The sequence below is a fragment of the Capricornis sumatraensis genome, chromosome 20 (genome assembly GCF_032405125.1).
Source record: "Capricornis sumatraensis isolate serow.1 chromosome 20, serow.2, whole genome shotgun sequence".
NCBI classification, from domain to species: domain Eukaryota; kingdom Metazoa; phylum Chordata; class Mammalia; order Artiodactyla; family Bovidae; genus Capricornis; species Capricornis sumatraensis.
Window position 1 is genome coordinate 8429088 of NC_091088.1, and position 21454 is coordinate 8450541.

The following is a 21454-nucleotide window of genomic DNA, read 5'->3' on the forward strand; positions in this document are numbered from 1 at the left end:
GATGCCACTCCTTTCCTGGAGGTCTTCCGCAGCCTCCTGTGGCACCAGCCACCGGCTGGCCCGGTCAGTTCTTGTGACCTTGGGCCCTGGGGTCTGTCCGGTTCTCTCCGCTCAGCTCCGACGGAGCACAGCTCAATCAAGACTTAGTTCTCAACGCTGCCCTTCTCCCCCAGGACTTTATGCAGAGCTCCTAATTAGAGCACTGCGTTCCTTGGGAAATAGGTGAACAGAACACATAAAGAAGCCTGTTTTTCTTCTTTGACGTTATGCTGTTGTAGGGCAGGTTTTTTTCAGTAACGGGAAAGTACGTGAAGCCCTGGAAATCAAATGCGTTCACCTGGGACTAGGAGAAGACTGATGGCCAGAGTGAGGCCAGGAAACTCAGCTCTCAGGGGTTTTCTGGACTCCACAGACCGGCCAGGAAGTGTCCTTGGCCGCCTTCCTCGGACGTCCCCGCCACGGCCAAGGGCGGTGCCCGGTGCCTGGCGAAGGACAGTCGAGCTGCCTCCCAGCGCTGACTCAGGCTCCCCACTTCCTGCAGACATTTTCCTTGGCAGTGCCTGACTCCTGGAAAGGGACGTTATTTCCCTTGGGAGTTAGGCAGATAAATTTTCACTAAGTATTGACGTGAAAAGCTAGATAAACTATTCTCCACCTGTTCTTAAAAATTGCTGGCTACAGTTCAAACAAGACTCTGATGGAAAAGATGATTCTGTATCGAAGATGCACACACGCCAGTCAGCCCCGTCACCCAGCCTGGCCTCAGCGAGTAACGAGGGTCAAACCTCACGACCGTGCAGGGCTGACATTCTGGTCTTGGCTGCGTGAGCGGCTGCCATGTATCAGAGGACCGGAGGGGAGACCTAAGCGTGGTCCCGGTACGTGTCACTAGCTCGTCTCCACCTTGGGCGGTTCAGAGAGCGGAGCTGTGCTCAAGGTCACAGGGCTGGTAGATGTACGGGCAGGATCTGAATTCCAGTCTCGGGAGCCCTACTGCCCCTTAACCCTGTCCGTGTTACTCAGGACATCCGCCCACTCGCACCCAGAGGCAGGTTGTGAGGTTTAGGTTTACTGGTTTATGAATATGAAGTTTGGAATTTAAACCTTCTGAAGAGTTAAAAAAAAAAAGAGTCCTTTGGAGTTTTCTCTGACAAACCCCCAATCAAAGAATTATTGAGGTGAGAACACATGGGAAGTTGACTTTAACTTTGAGGAGAGGAGAAAGGTTAAAGGAAAAGAAAGATCTCTAATTCAGTGATGGCATATCCTTATTTTTCAGCCTTACATCCTTACATTGTATCTGCGTGGAGGAGTCCCAGTCAGGAGGGACGCGCCGGCCCTCGTCACGCCAGCATGGCGAGCCTCGTCTCAGACAGCCCCTGTTCTCGGGCCCACGGTGAGCGGGCCACGTGCTCTCTTCTCCACAGCGGCCGAGACAGGCCTGCGAGGAACGGGCTTGGCCTCGTGGACTTAGCGGCAGAACAAAGGGAAGGCAAGTGGCGTCATCCTCATCAGCCTCTCACAGGCTCAACTTGTACTTTTTTTTTTTAATTTTTATTTTTGAAAGGACAAACTATTAAAAAGTAAAACAAATGAAATCACGTGAGATCAAGATACAAAGACAGAAATTCAGTGTAGTAAAAAGGACCTTGCTGGGAGCCAGTCGATGAGAAACACAGAAAACATCTCACAGACACACAAGAAGCTCACGCTGTAAAGAGGACTGAGCTGCTGGGGGCTCCCCATCACATCAGGGTTTCATTTTGCTCAACCTGAGATCTCGCTCGATTTCAAACTGCCTGTGATCCACTCGGTCTAGAAAAGCTTTTCGTTCGATATACCTGGAAGAAAATGAAGATGCCCGTCAGCAGACTGAGTGGGAGAAAACGCCTCCCCGGCAGCTTCCCCTCTCCCCATGGGGAAGGGCCCACTTGGCCCGGGGCTCAGCGGGTGACAGCAAATGCAAGCAGGTGACCACAGGCAGCGCCCAGAGGGGCTGCCGCTACTCTTTCAGTAACACCCAGACCACTCATTTGGTCTAAACAAGGAACCTTCTGGTTCAGAGGTGAATAAAAGTAAAACGAAAAAGAGAAAGCAACAACTTATGAAGGGGAAGGGCATCAGCAGCTGGGGGCAGGAAAACGTGATTGTGTAGCCAGGTTTAAAGGAAAGAGCAGGGCTCAGTCAGGCCCAGGTTCAGAGCCTGACCTGGTTACATAGCAGCTGACAGTGGCGAGCGCTCACTGTCTGGGGCACCTGCCTGCTGGCGGCCCTTCCTTCCCCCAACCCGTCCCTCCTCTCCGTGTGTCCTCCACCCACGTGGGGCCAGGGGACTTCCCTGAGGATGACAGAGGAGGCTTCCCTGAATTCCTCCAAGGGAATGAGGTCAACTGCCTCTGTGCCCACGGCCCACATACTCAGGGTGCCCTCAAAGCAGGCGGCCTGCCCCTCACCCAGGCCGCTCAGCAGACAGGCTTCCTTTGGCCTGCTAGGCACAGTGGGAGGGAAGCCCCAGGCTGAAGGTGGCAGGTACCACGGGGAGTGAGCGGTGAGATACAGCTTGATTTTTATGCACCTTCTGGCCATAAAGTACGCTGCCATTTGCCTTGGGGGGAGGGGCTCTCTGCCAAGTAATCTACTGAGAGAGCAAAACTGCCACTGAAAATGGGAGACATAACTGAAACTCTGTGCTAATCTTTCCTTTGTTGCACTGCGGAAAATGTGCATCTGTGATTACAAGGTCATTTCATTTGTGGTGAGCACGTTTCCAGCTCAGGACCCCGTGTTCCTTGGCTGAGCTCACCCTGTGAAGGGCAGCCCACCCTCCCCGCTCTCCCGCAGGCCTGTGGCCACTAACCCTGTGACTCACTACGGACAGGGTAGCGGCTCGGGGCCGAATCCTGACCCTGCAACTTGCTGGCTATGTCTCTGAATAAGCCTCCTAACCTGGCTAATTCTCTTTCTTAATCTGCCAAAAAAAAAGAGATAATTACCCCTACTCTGAAGGCCTGCCATGGGGATTAAATGAAATAGTGTACATACAATGCCGAGCACAGAACAGGTGCTCCATAAAATGGCAGTTAGAGCGGCCACCACCATTTCGGGAAGCCAGCTTCTAGAGTCCGGGCTCAGGGCAATCAACTCAAGAGCAGCAAGGAGCTCTCTGGTGCGTGTTACGAGCATCTGTAACAACCTGGTCCAGGATCAGGAACTCGGCAGCTGAGTCAAAACTGCCACGGAGGGGCCGGGATGGCTGGAAAAACAAGGGCCCACCTGTAAGCTTGACGTGAGCCCTCAGGGTCAGGCTGTTAAATTTAGCCAGTGAAATACAGATTCACTGGCTTAGATTCCCTGGCAGACGGGGAAGCCACTGTAGGGGGAAGAGGACCCTTTTTGATACAGTGAGAAAGCAGGAGAGATGGCAGTGGGGCGTGGACACGCAGAACAAGCTCCTCTTCCGTCCCCACCAGGGGCCCCGCGACGCCCCAGTGGGGGCAGTAAGCCGGAACCGACTGATGGGCTGTGTCGCCCCACAACTGTCCCCCTCCTCACACCAGCTCAAGGACCTGGGCTGAAGATCACAGTGGGCATCAGTTTGACAGCAGCGTGCTTAACTGCCCCTACAGGTTTCCATAGAAAAAAAGGGGGCGGGGCGCTGTGGTTGAGAAGACTTCAGGGCATGTTTCAGGAGAGCCACCAGCCAGGGTCACCTGAGAGCGCAGCCTGGGGACAGGAGAGGAAGCACGAGGCTTTGAGCATTTGTGGTCTTTCCTCTTTGACTTTCCTTTAAAGTAGAGGAAGTGATACTTAAATTAAGATGCTCACCGAGCATAAATAATGGCCTCACAGGTTCCCGGAAGCTGTGTCGGGTCCAGCTGACCTTGAAACCATCAAGAGCAAGGCCAGGCTGGGTGCTAAACAGGCAGGTGCAGGAAGAGTGCAGGTTCAGGGAACGCCTCAGGCAGCAGAGGGAGGCACACGTGCAGGAGGCACATGTGCAGAAGGCAACTGAATTCTCAAGGGCAACCGAGACAAAGGCCATCCCGGCAGGTTTGGCGACTTCACTCCCCCATTTATAGCATCTGCAGCTGCTAACAGGATCCTTATGATGGCTTTGGCTTGTTGCCAAGAGCAGACCAGAAACCAAACTTCTACTGGACAAGCCCCTGCCCCCTCCCCGAGATCAAAAGGGTGCCAATGATGAGGGCGTTCCAGCATCAACTGTGTGTGTGACTGTGGGCAGGACCGCTCATTTGTCTTCGCTGGAAAACACGAATAAGAATTACAACACCCCTCTGACAATACAGAGAAGTACTCTGTAAACAATAAAACCAGAAATGGCTGTGAGCACTGTGGGCTCCATGCTTCCCATTTCTGACCTGACAATAGTACCACTCCCAAGCCTCAGGAGCCAGGACAGTTGGAACAGGGACCAAGAGACCAAGTGCTCCAGAAGGAGGACGGGCTCGTGGGGAAGGCTGGCTCTGCAAGGTGGCCCGAGAGGATGGCCCATTTAAACTGAGCCTCAGGTAGTTTTCAGGCCCCGTAAGCAGGTTACAGTCTCCAAGGAGAACCACCAGCTGACAAATGCAAAGGTTCTTTTCTGATCTGTGCCCAGCACTCCTGGGGACCAGCCTGGTTCAGCTCAGTCTACTGGGAGGCGTAGGCGGGGACATCCCTTCCTGCCACCGTTCACCATGGAGCCCAGTTAAGAGGCCGCAGCTCCTCACTCACTCACAAAATACGCTAACGGCACCAAAACCCAAGGGATGTGCTAAGCCTTTCCTTTCAGAAACCAGGTTAGACACAATAGGCTTGGTCATCTTTTTGATCTTTCAACCCAAATTACTTTTCTGCCACCAATTTCCTTGAGATCCAGGCTGTTGAGAAGGGAAGGAAAAATGGAAGAAGACAAAAAAGCTCCGCCACACAGTCACAGCCATCCACTAGAGGCCTCCGGACCTATGGTTAGGAAAAGAAAGAGCAGGGACTTCCCTGGTGGTCCAGTGGTTAAGACACTGCCCTTCCATCACAGAGGACACAGGTTCAATCCCTGGTTGGGGAATTAAGATCCCACATGCCGAGTGGAGCGCCCGAAAAATGGGGGTGAGGAGTGGAGAAAGAGCACGGCCAGCCGCAGGGAGTCTGAGCGGGCACACGAGGAGGACATCTCGTGGCTGGTTATCACTCTGCCCCCAGCAGAGCCCGCAGGCGTTCTGTGCAGCACAAACCTGGGAAGGAAAGCGGATCAACACCAGAAAGCAACAGGCCACACAGGCACTGAGGCTGGAACAGAGCTCTGTAAGGGATGTGACGAGAGGCGCCTTGCTGCTCTGAGACCCGTGAGTGAAAGAAGCAATCTGCCCAACATCGCCCGAGCCCTGAGGAGAGCACCCCGCGGGGGCCAGAGTGAGAGGGTGCTGATTTTAATTCAGTTCCTTCTCCGCTGCTCTCCTGCCATCTCACCTCAAGGATGTGACTCTTGGAGGTCATGGAGATAGATTCTTTGAAGAAAGAAAGTTATTTTCTCTGGTCTCTCCTTCACACCTCTTCAAATCACAAACACACCTGGGTTCCAATCATCACGCTTCATGACCTTCAGTTTGATTGCCAGCAGCAGCCAAGACCATGCCTAGCTGCCTCTCCTTCTCTGTGCACTGATCCCTCTTCTAAGCCTGCTGGCTTCCACCTCAACAGAGTAAGAGAGACGTGTGGCTGATAGCGGATACCACCAGGGAATCTAGTAAGAGCGGTTACAGGAATAGAGGGAAGCAATGCTAGAGGCCTGAGGGCCACACCAATCTTGAAATACTGGACTGAGTTCTGGAGCGCAGGGCTCAGTGGAAAAGCAGCAAGTCTTTGCTGTGCAGCTGACCTCTTTGGTACAGGCATTTTAACCAACTTTGCTGACTGAAAAAGATGCCCGAGTGGAGATCTCATTCCGACATGCCATGCCCTCTTTTCTAGGGGGTTAATTCTAATCCTGCTGGGTTCCAAACAAAACCACGGATGCCTAACAGCTAGCGGAACGGGCATCTAGATAGCACAACGGCTCAGCGCCTTCTCTGGACAGGTACTCTTAGACGATACTGGTGGTGGGGAGGTGAACCAGACCCTGCCCTTCGAGCTTACTGCACATGAAGCAAAACATGATGACACGTGCCACTTGACAGTGTGAGGAAGACCAAACAGAGAGACGTGATGGAGGGTCTCTAAGGGGGGCTGCGCTAGAGAGTAGAGCGTGGCACCCAAGTGACCAACAAGAGCCCACCACGGAGGAGGAACCGGGGAGGCGGATCTGAGGAGCGGAGCAGAGGCTGGGCGGCCGCGGGCAAGCAGAAGAGTAAGAGGTGGGCAGCGGACGGCTCAGGGAGGGCGTGGAATGGCCGGTGAGGAGGTGAACGCTGACCTAAGTGCTACTGAAGGGCTTTCATTTCAGCAGGGGAAGGAGGGAAAATGGTTTGCACGTTAAAAAAAATCACTCTGGTTGCGACGTGGAGAAAGGAGGTGCAGACGCCTGTGGCTGGGACTGGACTGCAAGCAGCTGGGAGGGGCCGAAATACTTCACAGGAGAATTTTCTATTGGACTTTCAGGACTGACTCCGAGGGCCAGCTGAGTGGATGGGGATGGTCCCCTTTTCTGAGAAGTCTGAGGAAGGAGGCTGTTTATGGAAAGCAAGCAAGCGCAGGTTTCCCCTGCTATCTGAAATTAGTGTTCTAGGACACCTCTCTTAGCTGACATGGTGTGAAGCAACTACCTTTTAGGTGAAAATGAAACCTCTTCAGATTTCTTTCAGTTAGAGAGAAAAGGGAGAGCATTCATGGAGGCTTTTGGTAAAAGCAGAATGGCACAGAGCAAACTCTTGAAAAGTGGGGGTACCCGTATTTGGTTTCAGTTGTTAAATTTGAGGCACGTCTTGTACATGCAAATGGAGATGTGAACTGCATGGCTGCACAGGAGTCTTCAGCTTAGTGGGATGCTCAGGCAGGGGCAGCTTTTTGGGTACCTAACCCACAGAATTAGTGTGCTTTGCTGGAGGAAAGAATGTGAGGAGCTGCCCAGCACTTGGGCCTAGGGCCTCCTACCTTAAAGCCCAGGACTGAGGGGAGATGCCCCCAGGCTGTACAGGCCACAGCTGGTAAGTGTTCCTGAAGGGCTGGCAGGACTACATCAGGAAGGAGTTTAGAGCCACAGAGCACCCAGCCTTCCAATAAGGCCCGAAGCTGGGCACGGTCAGTAATGGCAGACGGGAGAAAGGAGAGGGGGGAGACTGGGGGTGGGGCGGGGCGGGGGGAAACCTATCTGTAAACATGCCAGACATTCCCCAACTTATTATCTAATACCCGTAAAAAACCCGGGAGGATACTGAAGAGTTCCTACTGCACAGATGAAGAAACGGGGGCTACGGCACATGACGGGCTGGCAGTAGGGCCAGGAGCTGAATTCAATTTCAAATCAGTTTATTGTAAAACAGAACATACACCCAACTCCCTCGTAGCTCACACGGTAAAGAATCTACCTGCAATGCAGGAGACCCGGGTTCAATTTCTTGGTTGGGAAGATCCCCTGGAGAATGGCAACCCACTCTAGTACTTTTGCCAGGAGAGTCCCATGGACAGAGGAGCCTGGCGGGCTACAGCCATGGGATGGCAAGAGTCAAACACGACTTGGTGACTAAACCACCACCACACCCGCACAGTATCAAACGGGCAAGGCAGATGAATCAGTAACGCAAGCCAAGAAGCAGACAGTGAGCACCCCAGAGAAACCCAAGCTGGCCTGGGAGAGCTTGCTTTATGATGATTCACAATCAGACAGAACTAGACCGTAATGTCAGAGGAACAGAGACTTGAAAGTGGAAATGCGGGCAGGTTCACACCTGGCTAGGCTTGGGTGTTGGATATGGGTATGTGGGTGGTGGTGAGAGATACACACGCGCCACAGTTCAAAAGCATCAGTTCTTCAGCACCCAGCTTTCTTTATAGCCCAACTCTCACATACATCCATGCATGACCACTGGAAAAACCATAGCCTTGACTAGATGGACCTTTGTTGACAAAGTGATGTCTCTGCTTTTTAATATGCTGTCTAGATTGGTCATAACTTTCCTTTCAAGGAGTAAGCGTCTTTTAATTTCATGGCTGCAATCACCATCTGCCGTGATTTTGGAGCCCAGAAAAATAAAGTCTGACATTGTTTCTCCTGTTTCCCCATCTATTTCCCATGAAGTGATGGGACCAGATGCCATCATCTTCGTTTTCTGAATGTTGAGCTTTAAGCCAACTTTTTCACTCTCCTCCTTCACTTTCATCAGGAGGCTTTTTAGTTCCTCTTCACTGTCTGCCATAAGGGTGGTATCATCTGCATATCTGAGGTTATTGATATTTCTCCCGGCAATCTTGATTCCAGCTTGTGTTTCTTCCAGTCCAGCATTTCTCATGATGTACCCTGCATATAAGTTAAATAAGCAGGGTGACAATACACAGCCTTGACATACTCCTTTCCCTATTTGGAACCAGTCTGTTGTTCCATGTCCAGTTCTAACTGTTGCTTCCTGACCTGTATACAGATTTCTCAAGAGGCAGGTTAGGTGGTCTGGTATTTCCATCTCTTTCAGAATTTTCCACAGTTTCTTGTGATCCATACAGTCAAAGGCTTTGGCATAGTCAATGAAGCAGAAATAGATGTTTTTCTGGAACTCTCTTGCTTTTTCCATGATCCACCGGATGTTGGCAATTTGATCTCTGGTTCCTCTGCCTTTTCTAAAATCAGCTTGAACATCTGGAAGATCACGGTTTACGTATTGCTGAAGCCTGGCTTGGAGAATTTTGAGCATGACTTTACTAGCATGTGAGATGAGTGCAATTGTGCGGCAGTTTGAGCATTCTTTGGCATTGCGTTTCTTTGGGATTGGAATGAAAACTGACCTTTTCCAGTCCTGTGGCCACTGCTGAGTTTTCCAAATTTGCTGGCATATTGAGTGCAGCACTTTCACAGCATCATCTTTCAGGATTTGAAATAGCTCAACTGGAATTCCATCACCTCCACTAGCTTTGTTCGTAGTGATGCTTTCTAAGGCCCACTTGACTTCATATTCCAGGATGTCTGGCTCTAGGTTAGTGATCACACCATCGTGATTATCTTGGTCGTGAAGATCTTTTTTGTACAGTTCTTCTGTGTATTCTTGCCACCTCTTCTTAATATCTTCTGCTTCTGTTAGGTCCATACCATTTCTGTCCTTTATCGAGCCCATCTTTGCACGAAATGTTCCCTTGGTATCTCTAATTTTCTTGAAGAGATCTCTAGTCTTTCCCATTCTGTTGTTTTCCTCTATTTCTTTGCATTGATCACTGAAGAAGGCTTTCTTATCTCTTCTTGCTGTTCTTTGGAACTCTGCATTTAGATGCTGATATCTCTCCTTTTCTCCTTTGCTTTTCCTTCTCTTCTTTTCACAGCTATTTGTAAGGCCTCCCCAGACAGCCATTTTGCTTTTTTGCATTTCCTTTACATGGGCTAGGGCCACTTTAAAGAAATTTTATTTATGTTTGGCTGTGCTGGGTCTCCATTACAGTGCATGGGGTGCTCACTGCTGCACAAGAGGCTTCCCCAGTTGCGATGGCTGGGTTTCTCAGTGCGGTGGCTTCTCTTGTTGCAGAGCACGGGCTCTGAGCAGGGGGTCAGTAGCTGTGGTGCAAAGGGTTAGCTGCCCTGCAGCATGTGGAACCTTCCCAGACCGGGGGTGGAACCTGTGTTCCCTGCACTGGCAGACATACTTTCAACCACGAGCATAAGGGAGTTCTAGGGCCACTTTTACAGTTTCTTCTTCTTGTAAATATTTCAAGTTTGTTTACTTATTTAAATACAGCAGGTATAACTGTATTAAAATCTGTATCTGCTATCTTCATTGTCTAAATTCTCTGCCAATCTGATTCCCAGATTGTGTCTGGTGTTTGCTGTGTCTGCTGTTTCTCAAGGTGCTTTGCTTCTTTTTGTGAATATTTTAAGATAGCAAAATTGCTTTTAAAAGACTGGACAATAATAATTCTTTTTTTTTTCTTTCATATTTGAAATCTGTTTATTTTTTATTTATTTTTAATTAATTTTTTTTAAATTTAATTTTAAAACCTTTAATTCTTACATGTGTTCCCAAACATGAAACCCCCTCCCACCTCCCTCCCCATAACATCTCTGTGGGTCATCCCCATGCACCAGCCCCAAGCATGCTGTATCCTGCGTCAGACATAGACTGGCGATTCAATTCTTACATAGATAGTATACATGATAGAATGCCATTCTCCCAAATCATCCCACCCTCTCCCTCTCCCTCTGAGTCCAAAAGTCCGTTATACACCACTGTGTCCTTTTTCCTGTCTTGCATACAGGGTCGTCATTGCTATCTTTCTAAATTCCATATATATGTGTTAGTATACTGTATTGGTGTTTTTCTTTCTGGCTTACTTCACTCTGTATAATCGGCTCCAGTTTCATCCATCTCATCAGAACTGATTCAAATGAACTCTTTTTAACAGCTGAGTAATACTCCATTGTGTACATGTACCAAAGCTTTCTTATCCATTCATCTGCTGATGGACATCTAGGTTGTTTCCATGAAGACTGGACAATAATAATTCAATACTGAGCAATGTAGCTTCAGATTGTATCAAAGGTTTACAAGGGGAAAGACGGCACAAGACTTACTGAAGTAGAGTCACTATCAGAACACACAAAAGCACAACATAATATCTTAACCTCAACTCTGTCTTATTTTGGACTTCCCTGGTGGGTGTGGCTCAGACGGTAAAGCGTCTGCCTACAAAGAGAGAGACCCGGGCTCGATCCCTGGGTCGGGAAGATCCTCTGAAGGAAATGGCAACCCACTCCAGTATTCTGGCCTGGAGAATCCCATGGACGGAGGAGCGTGGTGGGCTACAGTCCATGGGGTCGCAAAGAGTCGGACATGACTGAGCACTTTCCCTCTCTCTCTCTCTCTTATTTTAATCAGGACTGTATTACAGGAATATTTTCATCACCTGTAATCATTTTGTGTTTGTGATCTGGATTCTTCTATGTGAGAACAATTTAAAGATGGTGCCTGTAAAAAGGTCACAGTCTCATAATAACTACGGTAGAGGCCAGTGATTACTCACAAGTACCTTATTCGAGATGTTACCAAATACGATCTTTCCCCCTTCTTAGTTTCAGCAGAGATCACTTTTGTTCCAGGGTAACCCTGTCTGGGATTCTCCAACCTCAATGTAGACTCTCCCCAGATGACCTCTGCCCTCGTTGGCATCCGTGTAAGGGAATCTGGGGACCTGACCAAACAGACCTTTCAGGTTTGGCTTGTGCTCCCTGCCCTTTGACATTGTGGCACTGGGCTCACTTCTCCACAGAAATCTTCTTGCCTGTTCTCAAATAGGCTTTCTAGTTACACAGGTGCTGGAAAGGCTCACCCAGCAGCTGACTGTCTTGATCTCATTTCTAGAATTTTGTTGCTGTGGTCTAGTGATTCTCAATCCTGGCTGTACATGAGAAGCACCTGAGGACTGATTTAAAGATACTGATATCTGTGATTTTTTTTTTTAACCGAGGCACAATATTATATAAGTTTTCAGTGTGCTGTGCTAAGTTACTTCAGTCATGTTCGACTCTTTGTGACCCTATGGACTGTAACTACCAGGCTCCTCTGTCCATGGGATTCTCCACAGCAATTCACAATTTTTTTTGCCATGCTGCATGGCTTGTGGGATGTTAATCCCTTGACCAGAGATCGAACATGTGTCCCCCTGCTGTGGAAGCAGAGTCTTAACCACTGGCCCATCAGGGAACTCCTAAGTAATCCATCATCTTTAAAGGCTATACTCCATATAGTTATAAAATATTGGCTATGTTCCCATGTAGCTTATTTATGTTTTATTTACTAGGTTAGAGTCCACATATAAACAGTATCATACAGTATTAGTCTTTCTGACTTATTTCACTAAGGATTTCACTAGGCATAATATGGCAGAAGGCAATGGCACCCCACTCCAGTACTCTTGCCTGGAAAATCCCATGGGTGGAGGAGCCTGGTGGGCTGCAGTCCATGGGGTCTCGAATAGTCGGACACAACTGAGCGACTTCACTTTCACTTTTCACTTTCATGCATTAGAGAAGGAAATGGCAACCCACTCCAGTGTTCTTGCTTGGAGAATCCCAGGGACGGGGGAGCCTGGTGGGCTTCCGTCTATGGGGTCGCACAGAGTCGGACACGACTGAAGCGACTCAGCAGCAGCGGCAGCAGGCATAAATCCTCGAAGTCCATCCATGTTGTTGCAAATGGCAAACTTTCACTCCTTGTTGCTGGTGTTGTCATTGTGCTGGGTCTCCGTTGTTGCATGCAAGCTTTCTCTAGCTGTGGCAGCAGGGGCTGCTCTTCCTTTGCAGGCTTCTCGTTGTCGAGCACGGGCTCTGGGGTGTGTGGGCTCCGGTAGCTGTAGCACTTGGGCTCAGTATTCATAGCCTGAGGGCCCTAAAATGTGCATGAACCCGCTAGTTGAAGCTCATGGGCTCTAGAGTGTGAGCTCAGTAGCTGTGGTGCACAGGCTTAGTTGCTCCACGGCATGTGGCATCTTTACGAACCAGGGATCGAACCCATATCCCCTGCATTGGCAGATGTATTCTTATTTACTGTACCTCTAAGAAGTCCAAATTTTCATTATTTATTATGGCCGAGTAGTATTCCATTGTGTATGTGTACACGCGTGCATGCACACATACTCACACCCTTGACTCGATTCAGCAGTGTACAGGGATGTCTTTGTCACGTGAACTTTGGGAAAAACCCAGAAGATACTCGTGCTTAGCCAAGGTTAAGAACCAGATCAACAGTTCCTTCCCTGGACTAGGGGCTGGGCCCTTGATCAGCCAGCAGGAGCCAGGAAGGGCAGCGCGTGCAGGTGTGGGGTGGGCCCTGGAGAGGGCAGGTGAGAGAGGAGCTGAAGCAGAGCACTGCAGTCACGAGATCAGCACTGGAAAAACACAATCAGATCTGTGGAATCATCTGGCGGAGGGGGAGGGCTCAGAGATGAGGGAAAAGCAGAGGGCTGCAAAGTTCCGTGCTCTTGGCTGTTCCCTAACCCAGTTATGTGACTCTCTATTGTCTGAAAAGCCCTCCTGGGGCAGATGTCCTTTTTAATCATCTTGTTTTCGCTTCCAGACATTTTCTTATCTCTCCCTTATCCTCAGCAGCACCACTCCTTACTTTTACAAGACCTCTATTAACAGAAAGAACATTGTCTAACCCATACAATCAATCCTCAGCGAAGCAGTAAAGTGTGGCACACACTGGCAGTTCCTCCGCTGCTTGAGATCACTGAGCAAACACGAGAAGAGGCGGGGCTGAGCTGCCCAGGCTGAATCAGAGAGCGGAGGTTGGGGCGTGCGTCAGAGACCTCCAGGTGACACCGACCGCTGCCAGTGCTTGCCCGTGGGCCTTCCTCAGATGGCTTTGGCACTTCTGCCTTTGTCCTGTGGCAAACCATCTCTGATAGATGAACTCAGAAGCCTGGTAGCTACACAAGCTCATAACGTCATTAGAGAAAAAAAAAAGTTCATATCCTGATCAGCTTCCACATTCATTCACATAGTCTTGAAACCTAATCTAGAAAAATGACCCTGCCCCTCCAACAAATCTCCCACCTATCTTTATTAGAATTTAGCTTATAAGTAAACCTGAGCTACTACCACTTAAGCTGGGCTGGAAGAACCACAAGCGGGAATCAAGATTGCTAGGAGAAATATCAATAACCTCAGATATGTAGATGATACCACCCTTATGGCAGAAAGTGAAGAGGAACTAAAGAACCTCTTGATGAAAGTGAAAGAGGAGAGTGAAAAAGTTGGCTTAAACCTCAACATTCAGAAAACAAAGATGATGGCATCTGGTCCCATCACTTCATAGGAAATAGATGGGGAAACAGTGGAAACAGTGTCAGACTTTATTTTTCTGGGCTCCAAAATCACGGCAGATGGTGATTGCAGCCATGAAATTAAAAGACGCTTACTCCTTGGAAGAAAAGTTATGACCAACCTAGACAGCACATTCAAAAGCAGAGACGTTACTTTGCCAACAAAGGTCCATCTAGTCAAGGCTATGGTTTTTCCAGTGGTCATGTATGGATGTGAGAGTTGGACTGTGAAGAAAGCTGAGCACCAAAGAATTGATGGTTTTGAACTGTGGTGTTGGAGAAGACTCTTGAGAGTCCCTTGGACTGCAAGGAGATCCGACCAGTCCTGGGTGTTCTTTGGAAGGAATGATGCTAAAGCTGAAACTCCAGTACTTTGGCCACCTCATGAGAAAAGCTGACTCATTGGAAAAGACTCTGATGCTGGGAGGGATTGGGGGCAGGAGGAGAAGGGGACGACAAAGGATGAGATGGCTGGATGGCATCACCGACTCGATGGATGTGAATTTGGGTGAACTCTGGGAGTTGGTGATAGACAGGGAGGCCTGGCGTGCTGCGATTCATGGGGTCGCAAAGAGTCAGACACGACTGTGCGACTGAACTGAACTGAACTGAACTACCACTTAATACACACCTTTTAAAGTGACACTGACAGGTGTTCTGCATAGGGCTTTATGTGTCTCATTTTATTGTGCCCCACTACATTGCATGTGCAGATACTGTTTTTGTACAAACTGTAGGACTGTGGCAGTTTTGTACTGTCAGGTGATTGTTAGCATTTTGTAGCAATGAAATATTTGTAAATTAGGTCTGTATGTTGTGTTCTACATATAATGCTTGCACACTGACAGACTATCAGTACAGTATGGACATAACTTCTATGCACTGGGAAACCAAAAAATCCCCGTGAAGGCTTTACTGTGTTATCTGCTCCAGCGTCTTTGTGCGGAACTGAACCTGTAGTACCTGAGGTCTGCCTGTGCTGTATACGTCTACGCACGATACACAGACTACAAGCTTTGTCTCATGACAGCCTCACGACCACCAAGGGTGGTACTGTTACCACAGTCTTACTGGGAAAAGAGCTGAGCCTTAGGGATGCACAGGAACTTCAGGGAGAGCCCTTGCCGGAGAGGGGCAGGGGCGCCAGGCCGTCCGCCGGGCCACGTGCCTCTCTCTGTGTGTGTGGGGGTGCTGGGCCATCCACCGGGCCACGCGCCTCTCTCTGTGAGGGGGGTGCCAGGCCGTCCGCCGGGCCATGCGCGTCTCTGTGTGTGGGGCGCCGGGCCACGTGCCTCTCTCTGTGGGGGGGGGTGGTGCCGGGCCGTGCCCGGCCACGTGGTCGTGCGGGGCGGGAGTGGACTCAGAGCCGTGGACCACTTCTGCAGTCACTTTGTTCTTGGCTCCTTCTGAGGTTCTTAAGAAACCACTGAAAACCGTTTCCCCTGGGATATGCCTGTGCACAGTTTATGGACATCCTCTTTGTACTGCGAAGTGAAGAGGAGGAGAGTACACGTGATGGTCAGACGCTGTCTGAGGGCTGGTGTGTCACACAGGTTGAAACCAAGGGTGAAGGCCCACCCGGGCCATGACGACCCAAACAGAAGTCCTACAACAATGTGACAACGTCTAGGCGCTCTACGGGCTCTGCGTTTGATGCACTGAGTTTGCCTGGCTTCTCAGAAGACCAAATAACTCAGGTGGTGAGCCAGATCGCAGATTCAGCGTGGCAGCCATGCCTGTTCCCAGGGAGCTGCTGCTCACACGCCCTCCCACCCCTGCCCATCACCTCAGTGTTTCCCTCGCTGGAGGGACCGGCCCACGTGAGAGCAGAATTTCAGCAACCAAGCAGAGCACTCACATTTTTCATTTCACCGTGGAAAGCTCCCGCCTACTTACACTGGGTGGTGTGTGTACAAAGAGCTCTCCCAGGGTTTCGAGGGTTTCAGAGGAACAAACTGCAGTGGTTCTTACCCCTCCTTCCCTCGGTTGTGGATGGCTAGCTCTTCGCCAATGCCCTCTTCCTCCTTGAAGCTCTCCCAGTCCAGCTTGGACTTCTCTAGGGTGCTCATCTTCTGCTTCTTGGCTCCGATTTTCCCCAAAAGGCTGCTCATGCCACTTGATCTTTTTAACCTAAGGAAAGCAAAAACATGAAACATGTAGCATGTAAAAGCTCTAATCTCTTAATTAATGGTTTCTCTGACTGGCATGGGCCTCCCTAGATTCAAGCGACGTCTCTTGTTGGAAGCCGTGTTTGCATCCAGGGTACTTCCTGTCTGGTGAGGAGAACACAGTAAAGACACCAGAATTCTAATGTGCTTTTCCTGCTTAATACCCTCTGACCACTCTAACGAGCTGGGGATAGGAGATCCTAAAGACTTCTCTCTGGTGTGTATGACGGACAAGCCTCTGCCTGCAAGGAGGGAGCAGTCCAGCATGATTCAGTCTTGGTTTTAGAAGCACATGCCATGGTTTTTATTTCAACTTGAACCATGTGACTTTAGGCGAGTTATTTAACTATCAATACATCTGCCTCGGTTTCCTAATCCACAAAATGAACACTCACTCACAGGGCAGTAGTATCTCTTCTATGTAAAGTGCTTAAGACAGCACCTGGCACAGAGGAAAGGTGCAGCATGAATGTTATCCACCCTGTATCACTGTCATCATCTGTGCACTAAAGCCCCAGGGAATCCTTTCAAGACAACACCGATGAGCAAGAGGTCATAATAGCTTTAAAAGACTCTTAAGATCGCTTCCTTTCAACTCCTGTGAGTCAGGACCCTGGTTTTTCCCAGGAGGTGGAGAACATTCCTCACCCCGAGAGCAAGGAATGCACAGCCTGTGCTCTGCTTGCTGGTGATGCTATCATGGATGGCGGGAGAAACCCCACATGTTCAAGTCCTGGCAGGTCGCGTGTTTCCAGTCAATGTTAAATGTGTGAGCTCAAATAAGCAAAACAGACTGCAGCTAGTAAGAAGGTACTACAAGAAGAAGGAATTACGGAAGGAACGTGGCTTTTGGTCTCTTCAGAAAGTAAAACAAGTTATATACCAGCATACAAAAAATTAGAAATCATTTTCTGCTTTACTGGGATATGCAAGAGAGTTAAAACATTTAAAAACTCTATGAGCTAACATCACAAGGCCTACTGATAACACTGGTAATAGGACCTCTCATTTGTCTAGAAGGCTAATTCTCCAAGTGCTTTTCATAGCCATTTTCTCATCTTATTCTCCCTCATGCCTGTGAAAAACGAGCACCGAGTCTCAGAGGTGGTGGAGGAGGAACCTTCGAGGTGATCTTGACTCACCAACTATTCTGAAGTCCCACCTCCCTGCAGCACAGTGCCAGGGAGGGACGGCTTACTACCTCTGCCCTGGAGAGAGGTGACAGGCCAGTGTCCACAGTGAACACAAGACTCTAGGGGCTGGACAATTACCCTCCACATTTTCATTCTGTTTATACTGGTGGAGGGGATGTTAGCTTCCCCGTTGTGGTCATACCCTACTATATGCTGTCAGCTTAAGATCAACTCAGAAAAGGCTGGGCAGGCATCACTGTCCTCACTTTGAGGTGGACAAACAGACTGAGAGTAGAGAGGTTACATGATACAGCAAGGCCAAACCAACAGCAGATGCAGCCCCAGGATGAAACAAGGCTTTTCTGGCCCTCAGTGTGGGGCACTGTGCTCACCTCTAGTGTGTGGATTTACTCGAGAGATCTTCTAATGGCTACTTTGTTCCCAATCTGCTTATGAATTTTCCAAACAGTTTTTAATGAGCTTTCAATTCATACCCAGATAACTCAGTCCCTACAGCAGTCTCTCCATCCACACAGACTATATTTTACCAGGAACAGAGCATGAGTGTGTGGGTGGTCACTCAATGACGTCCACCTCTGTGCGACCCCATGGACTGTAGGCCGCCAGGCTCCTCTGTCCATGGGATTCTCCAGGCAAGAATACTGGAGTGGGTTGCCATTTCCTTCTCCAGGGGATCTTCCTGACCCAGGGATTGAACGTGTGTCTCCTGCATTGCAGACGGTGATATTTTACCAGGACAGAGCATGAGGGGGGATGAGGAAACTTAATACGGCTCCAATGTTTCCACTTCTCACCTGCTGCACTATCCTGGTTCTGTTTTATTTCCTCTCACCTGGATAATTCAGCAGCCTCTTCACTTGTCTCCCTGACTTTTATCTTGTCCCATCACTCACCTGTTCCATCCTGGCACTGATTCTATTAATATATGCCGTCTTCAGAGTGAGTTTCCTAAAATCCGAATCTTATCACGTCTTTCTGTTTAAGTATCTCCTCCCTGACGCCCAACCGCTCTCACGATAAAGGCTACACGCCTTCACCCTTGAAGCGCCTCCTGGCCTTCTCTCACCACATCTCCCTTTGCAGCCAAAGCTCCAGCCACACCATGCCGGCCGTGCAGTTTACCTCTCACACGTTTAACATTTCTCTGGTCTCGTCTCAGCTGGGAAACCACTTCCTGCAGGAGGCTTTCCCAGCCCTTCCCGCACTCTCTGCATTAGACAGCTCCTGCTGGAGCTTCAAGAGCGCCCCGGTTCTCTTCCGTCGCAGCCCTGCTCCTGTACACGTGCCTGAGGGACTCCACTCTCAGCTGTGGCCACACTGGTCAGCTCTGGGGATGCTCAGGGCCGCTGTTGACACCTCACCAAAACCGCATACCTGCAGGCTTCTCGTTTCTGGCCACAGGGCCTCCTCCAACCCTGTCCACATGTCACAGGCACTGTGGTGGAATGACTGTGGGGAGCTGGTGCCTAAGCGGGCCAAGCTCTTGTGCTCACACAGGCGGCTCCGGGAGGCACACTGAACGCTCCTCAGAAGTCCCAGGGACGCGGAGCCCTTGTGGCCTTGGGCACACACACACGCCTGTATTGGCTCTTCCCCCTTCCCGGCCTCCCCTGCCTCGCTCCCTCAACTCCTGCTTCTTGAGACGCCTTCCCAAATAAGCTACCTGGACTCAAAGCCTTCCCCAAGGTTCTGCTTTGACGGGAATCTAACAAAGAAGCTCAGGAGAAACACGACTTGCCCTGTGCTAGCTCTGTATGATGTGGACACTTCAGTTCTGGGTTTCCAAATCTCTCTCCAGCACGTGGATATAGCTGCCAATAGCAGACACTCAATAAAGTCAACAGTGTTACCTGGACCATAGAACCAACTAGTGGGAGAGGATTAGACTTTTTTTAGAATAAAAGGTATTCAGAATACTTCTAAATTAGGAAATTCTAAGGGAGGAAACAGTGTCAGACTTTATTTTTTTGGGCTCCAAAATCACGGCAGATGGTGATTGCAGCCATGAAATTAAAAGATGCTTACTCCTTGGAAGGAAAGTTATGACCAACCTAGATAGCATATTAAAAAGCAGAGATGTTACTTTGCCAACAAAGGTCCGTCTAGTCAAGGCTGTGGTTTTTCCAGTGGTCATGTATGGATGTGAGAGTTGGACTGTGAAGAAAGCTGAGTGCTGAAGAACTGATGCTTTTGAACTGTGGTGCTGGAGAAGACTCTTGAGAGTCCCTTGGACTGCAAGGAGATCCGACCAGTCCATTCTAAAGGAGATCAGCCCTGGGATTTCTTTGGAAGGAATGATGTTAAAGCTGAAACCTCATGAGAAGAGTTGACTCACTGGAAAAGACCCTGATGCTGGGAGGGACTGGGGGCAGGAGGAGAAGGGGACGACAGAGGATGAGATGGCTGGATGGCATCACTGACTCGATGGACCTGAGTTTGGGTGAACTCCGGGAGTTGGTGATGGACAGGGAGGCCTGGCGTGCTGCGATTCATGGGGTCGCAAAGAGTCAGACACGATTGAGCGACTGAACTGAACTGAACTGAAGGGGAGGAATTTCCACTTACATTTGCCAATCAGTTCTCAGCAACTCAGGGTTCCCCATTTTATCTGGGCAACACCATGACTTTGTACACATCTCTCCCCCTTAGCCTACAGCTCTGATGGCATTACCAGAATACACCATCTTTTCAACAACAGGAAAATGATTTTTGCACATAGCAGTGAAGAGGGTGCTAGAAAAGGAAAACAGTCACCAGTAAACATCAGCAAAATGTCACCTGCTCTATTACGTTTTATGGAAAAGCTTCCAGGTCTGCCTGCACCGGATCATTAACATAGTGTATGATTTCCTAATTTGATGGCCTCAAAAGCAAAATTACCCACCTTTTATTTGAGGCTAAATCAAAGTGAACGTCACATTTACAGCAGTAACCAAAACGCCTGGTGTCCTTATCCTGAGACTAGCACCTCTCCTGGGGTCGAGCATGTGGGGTCTCATACTTGGTTCCCCCCTTGAAACAGGGCTGCAGTGGCACAGTCCTGGCGTCCGCCCATCGCAGCCATCAGGAATGCAGATCGACCCTGACCTTGGCCCCCTCTCTGCTGCAAAGGTTCATCCAGCAGGCTTTCAGGAGAGCTGAGGCAGGCAGCAGCAGACAGCTTCTGGGCCGCGGCTGGGAGCCATCTCTGCCCTGCGGGAAATGCAAAGCACGCCCTGCCCTGCACGCCCCCCTCACAACAGCGGCTGGGCTAGGAACGGTGGCCCAGCACTGGCGTCCCACAGGCATTGAGGAGCTGTGTACTGGGCAACCAGGGAAAGGGGAGACTCCTAATTCCCTTGGTGACCTCTCTGCTGTCAGCAGGAACCCGAGCAGCTTCAGGCGTTACAGTTTGTTCTGGATCCTAAGCCATAAGGGCAAGAGACTACCAGAAAGTTGGCTCTGACAGCTCAACCCCTTCCCCAGGTGCAGACTTTCCAGTCTTGGTTCTAAAGTGGGGTGAGCTGTGTTACAGAAACCACATTCAAGAGAGCCCTCACCCACCTTTAGAGGCCGAAGCTCACAGTGGGCCCCTGCACTTGCTCCCTCAGAATGCATCCAGAATGTTATATTCAGACACGTCCAGAATACTGCTGCCAAGATGTTTTCCACGTAACCCATGACATTTCAACCACCTCCTCCTGCTCTGCTGACCTTCCGACCATATGCTTGGTGTGAACACTAGTCCCATCTGAGGAGTGCGCCGTCACTCTGGCCAGTTGGCCTCTGTGCCATCATGGTGTGGCTGAGTGTGCAGCGCGCTGGTGAGAGACCCTCACTAAGCCTTCGCTTCTGTGCGAAGTCAGCAATTCCCTCAATTCCCTTCCCACCACGCAAAGCCTGCTGACCTGCCCCAACACCAGACACCAGCCAAGACCTCACAAAAGAAGATTCAGAACCTCAGAAAAGTAAAAAGGATAAAAGGGCAAAATGACTGTTGTCTTTTTCCTTTCCGAATTCAAAGTTTACAATGATAATCTGCTAGAACTTTTGCTGCCTTTTAGCCCCTGAAATGTAGATTTAACAAAATGCATTGCAACTAAATGATAAAGTCCATCCTGTTAAGTCTGTTATAAAGATATTAAAGTAACATGTTTTCTTTGTTCCAGTCCCATGAACATGGACACAGATTCACCCAACTCA

At 49.6% G+C, this 21454-nt stretch overlaps 1 protein-coding gene across 1 annotated transcript in view; it reads right to left on the reverse strand.

Moving 5' to 3' along the window:
• Positions 1-1581: 1581 nt before the first annotated feature.
• Positions 1582-21454, reverse strand: part of CFDP1 (craniofacial development protein 1) — a 129712-nt gene continuing 109839 nt past the window's right edge. The window contains exons 6-7 of the mRNA XM_068993005.1: positions 15922-16080; positions 1582-1841 (exon numbers count right to left, since the gene is read on the reverse strand). Coding sequence (XP_068849106.1) covers positions 1751-1841; positions 15922-16080 — 250 coding nt within the window. The 3' untranslated portion in view covers positions 1582-1750. The remainder of the gene's footprint in view (positions 1842-15921; positions 16081-21454) is intronic.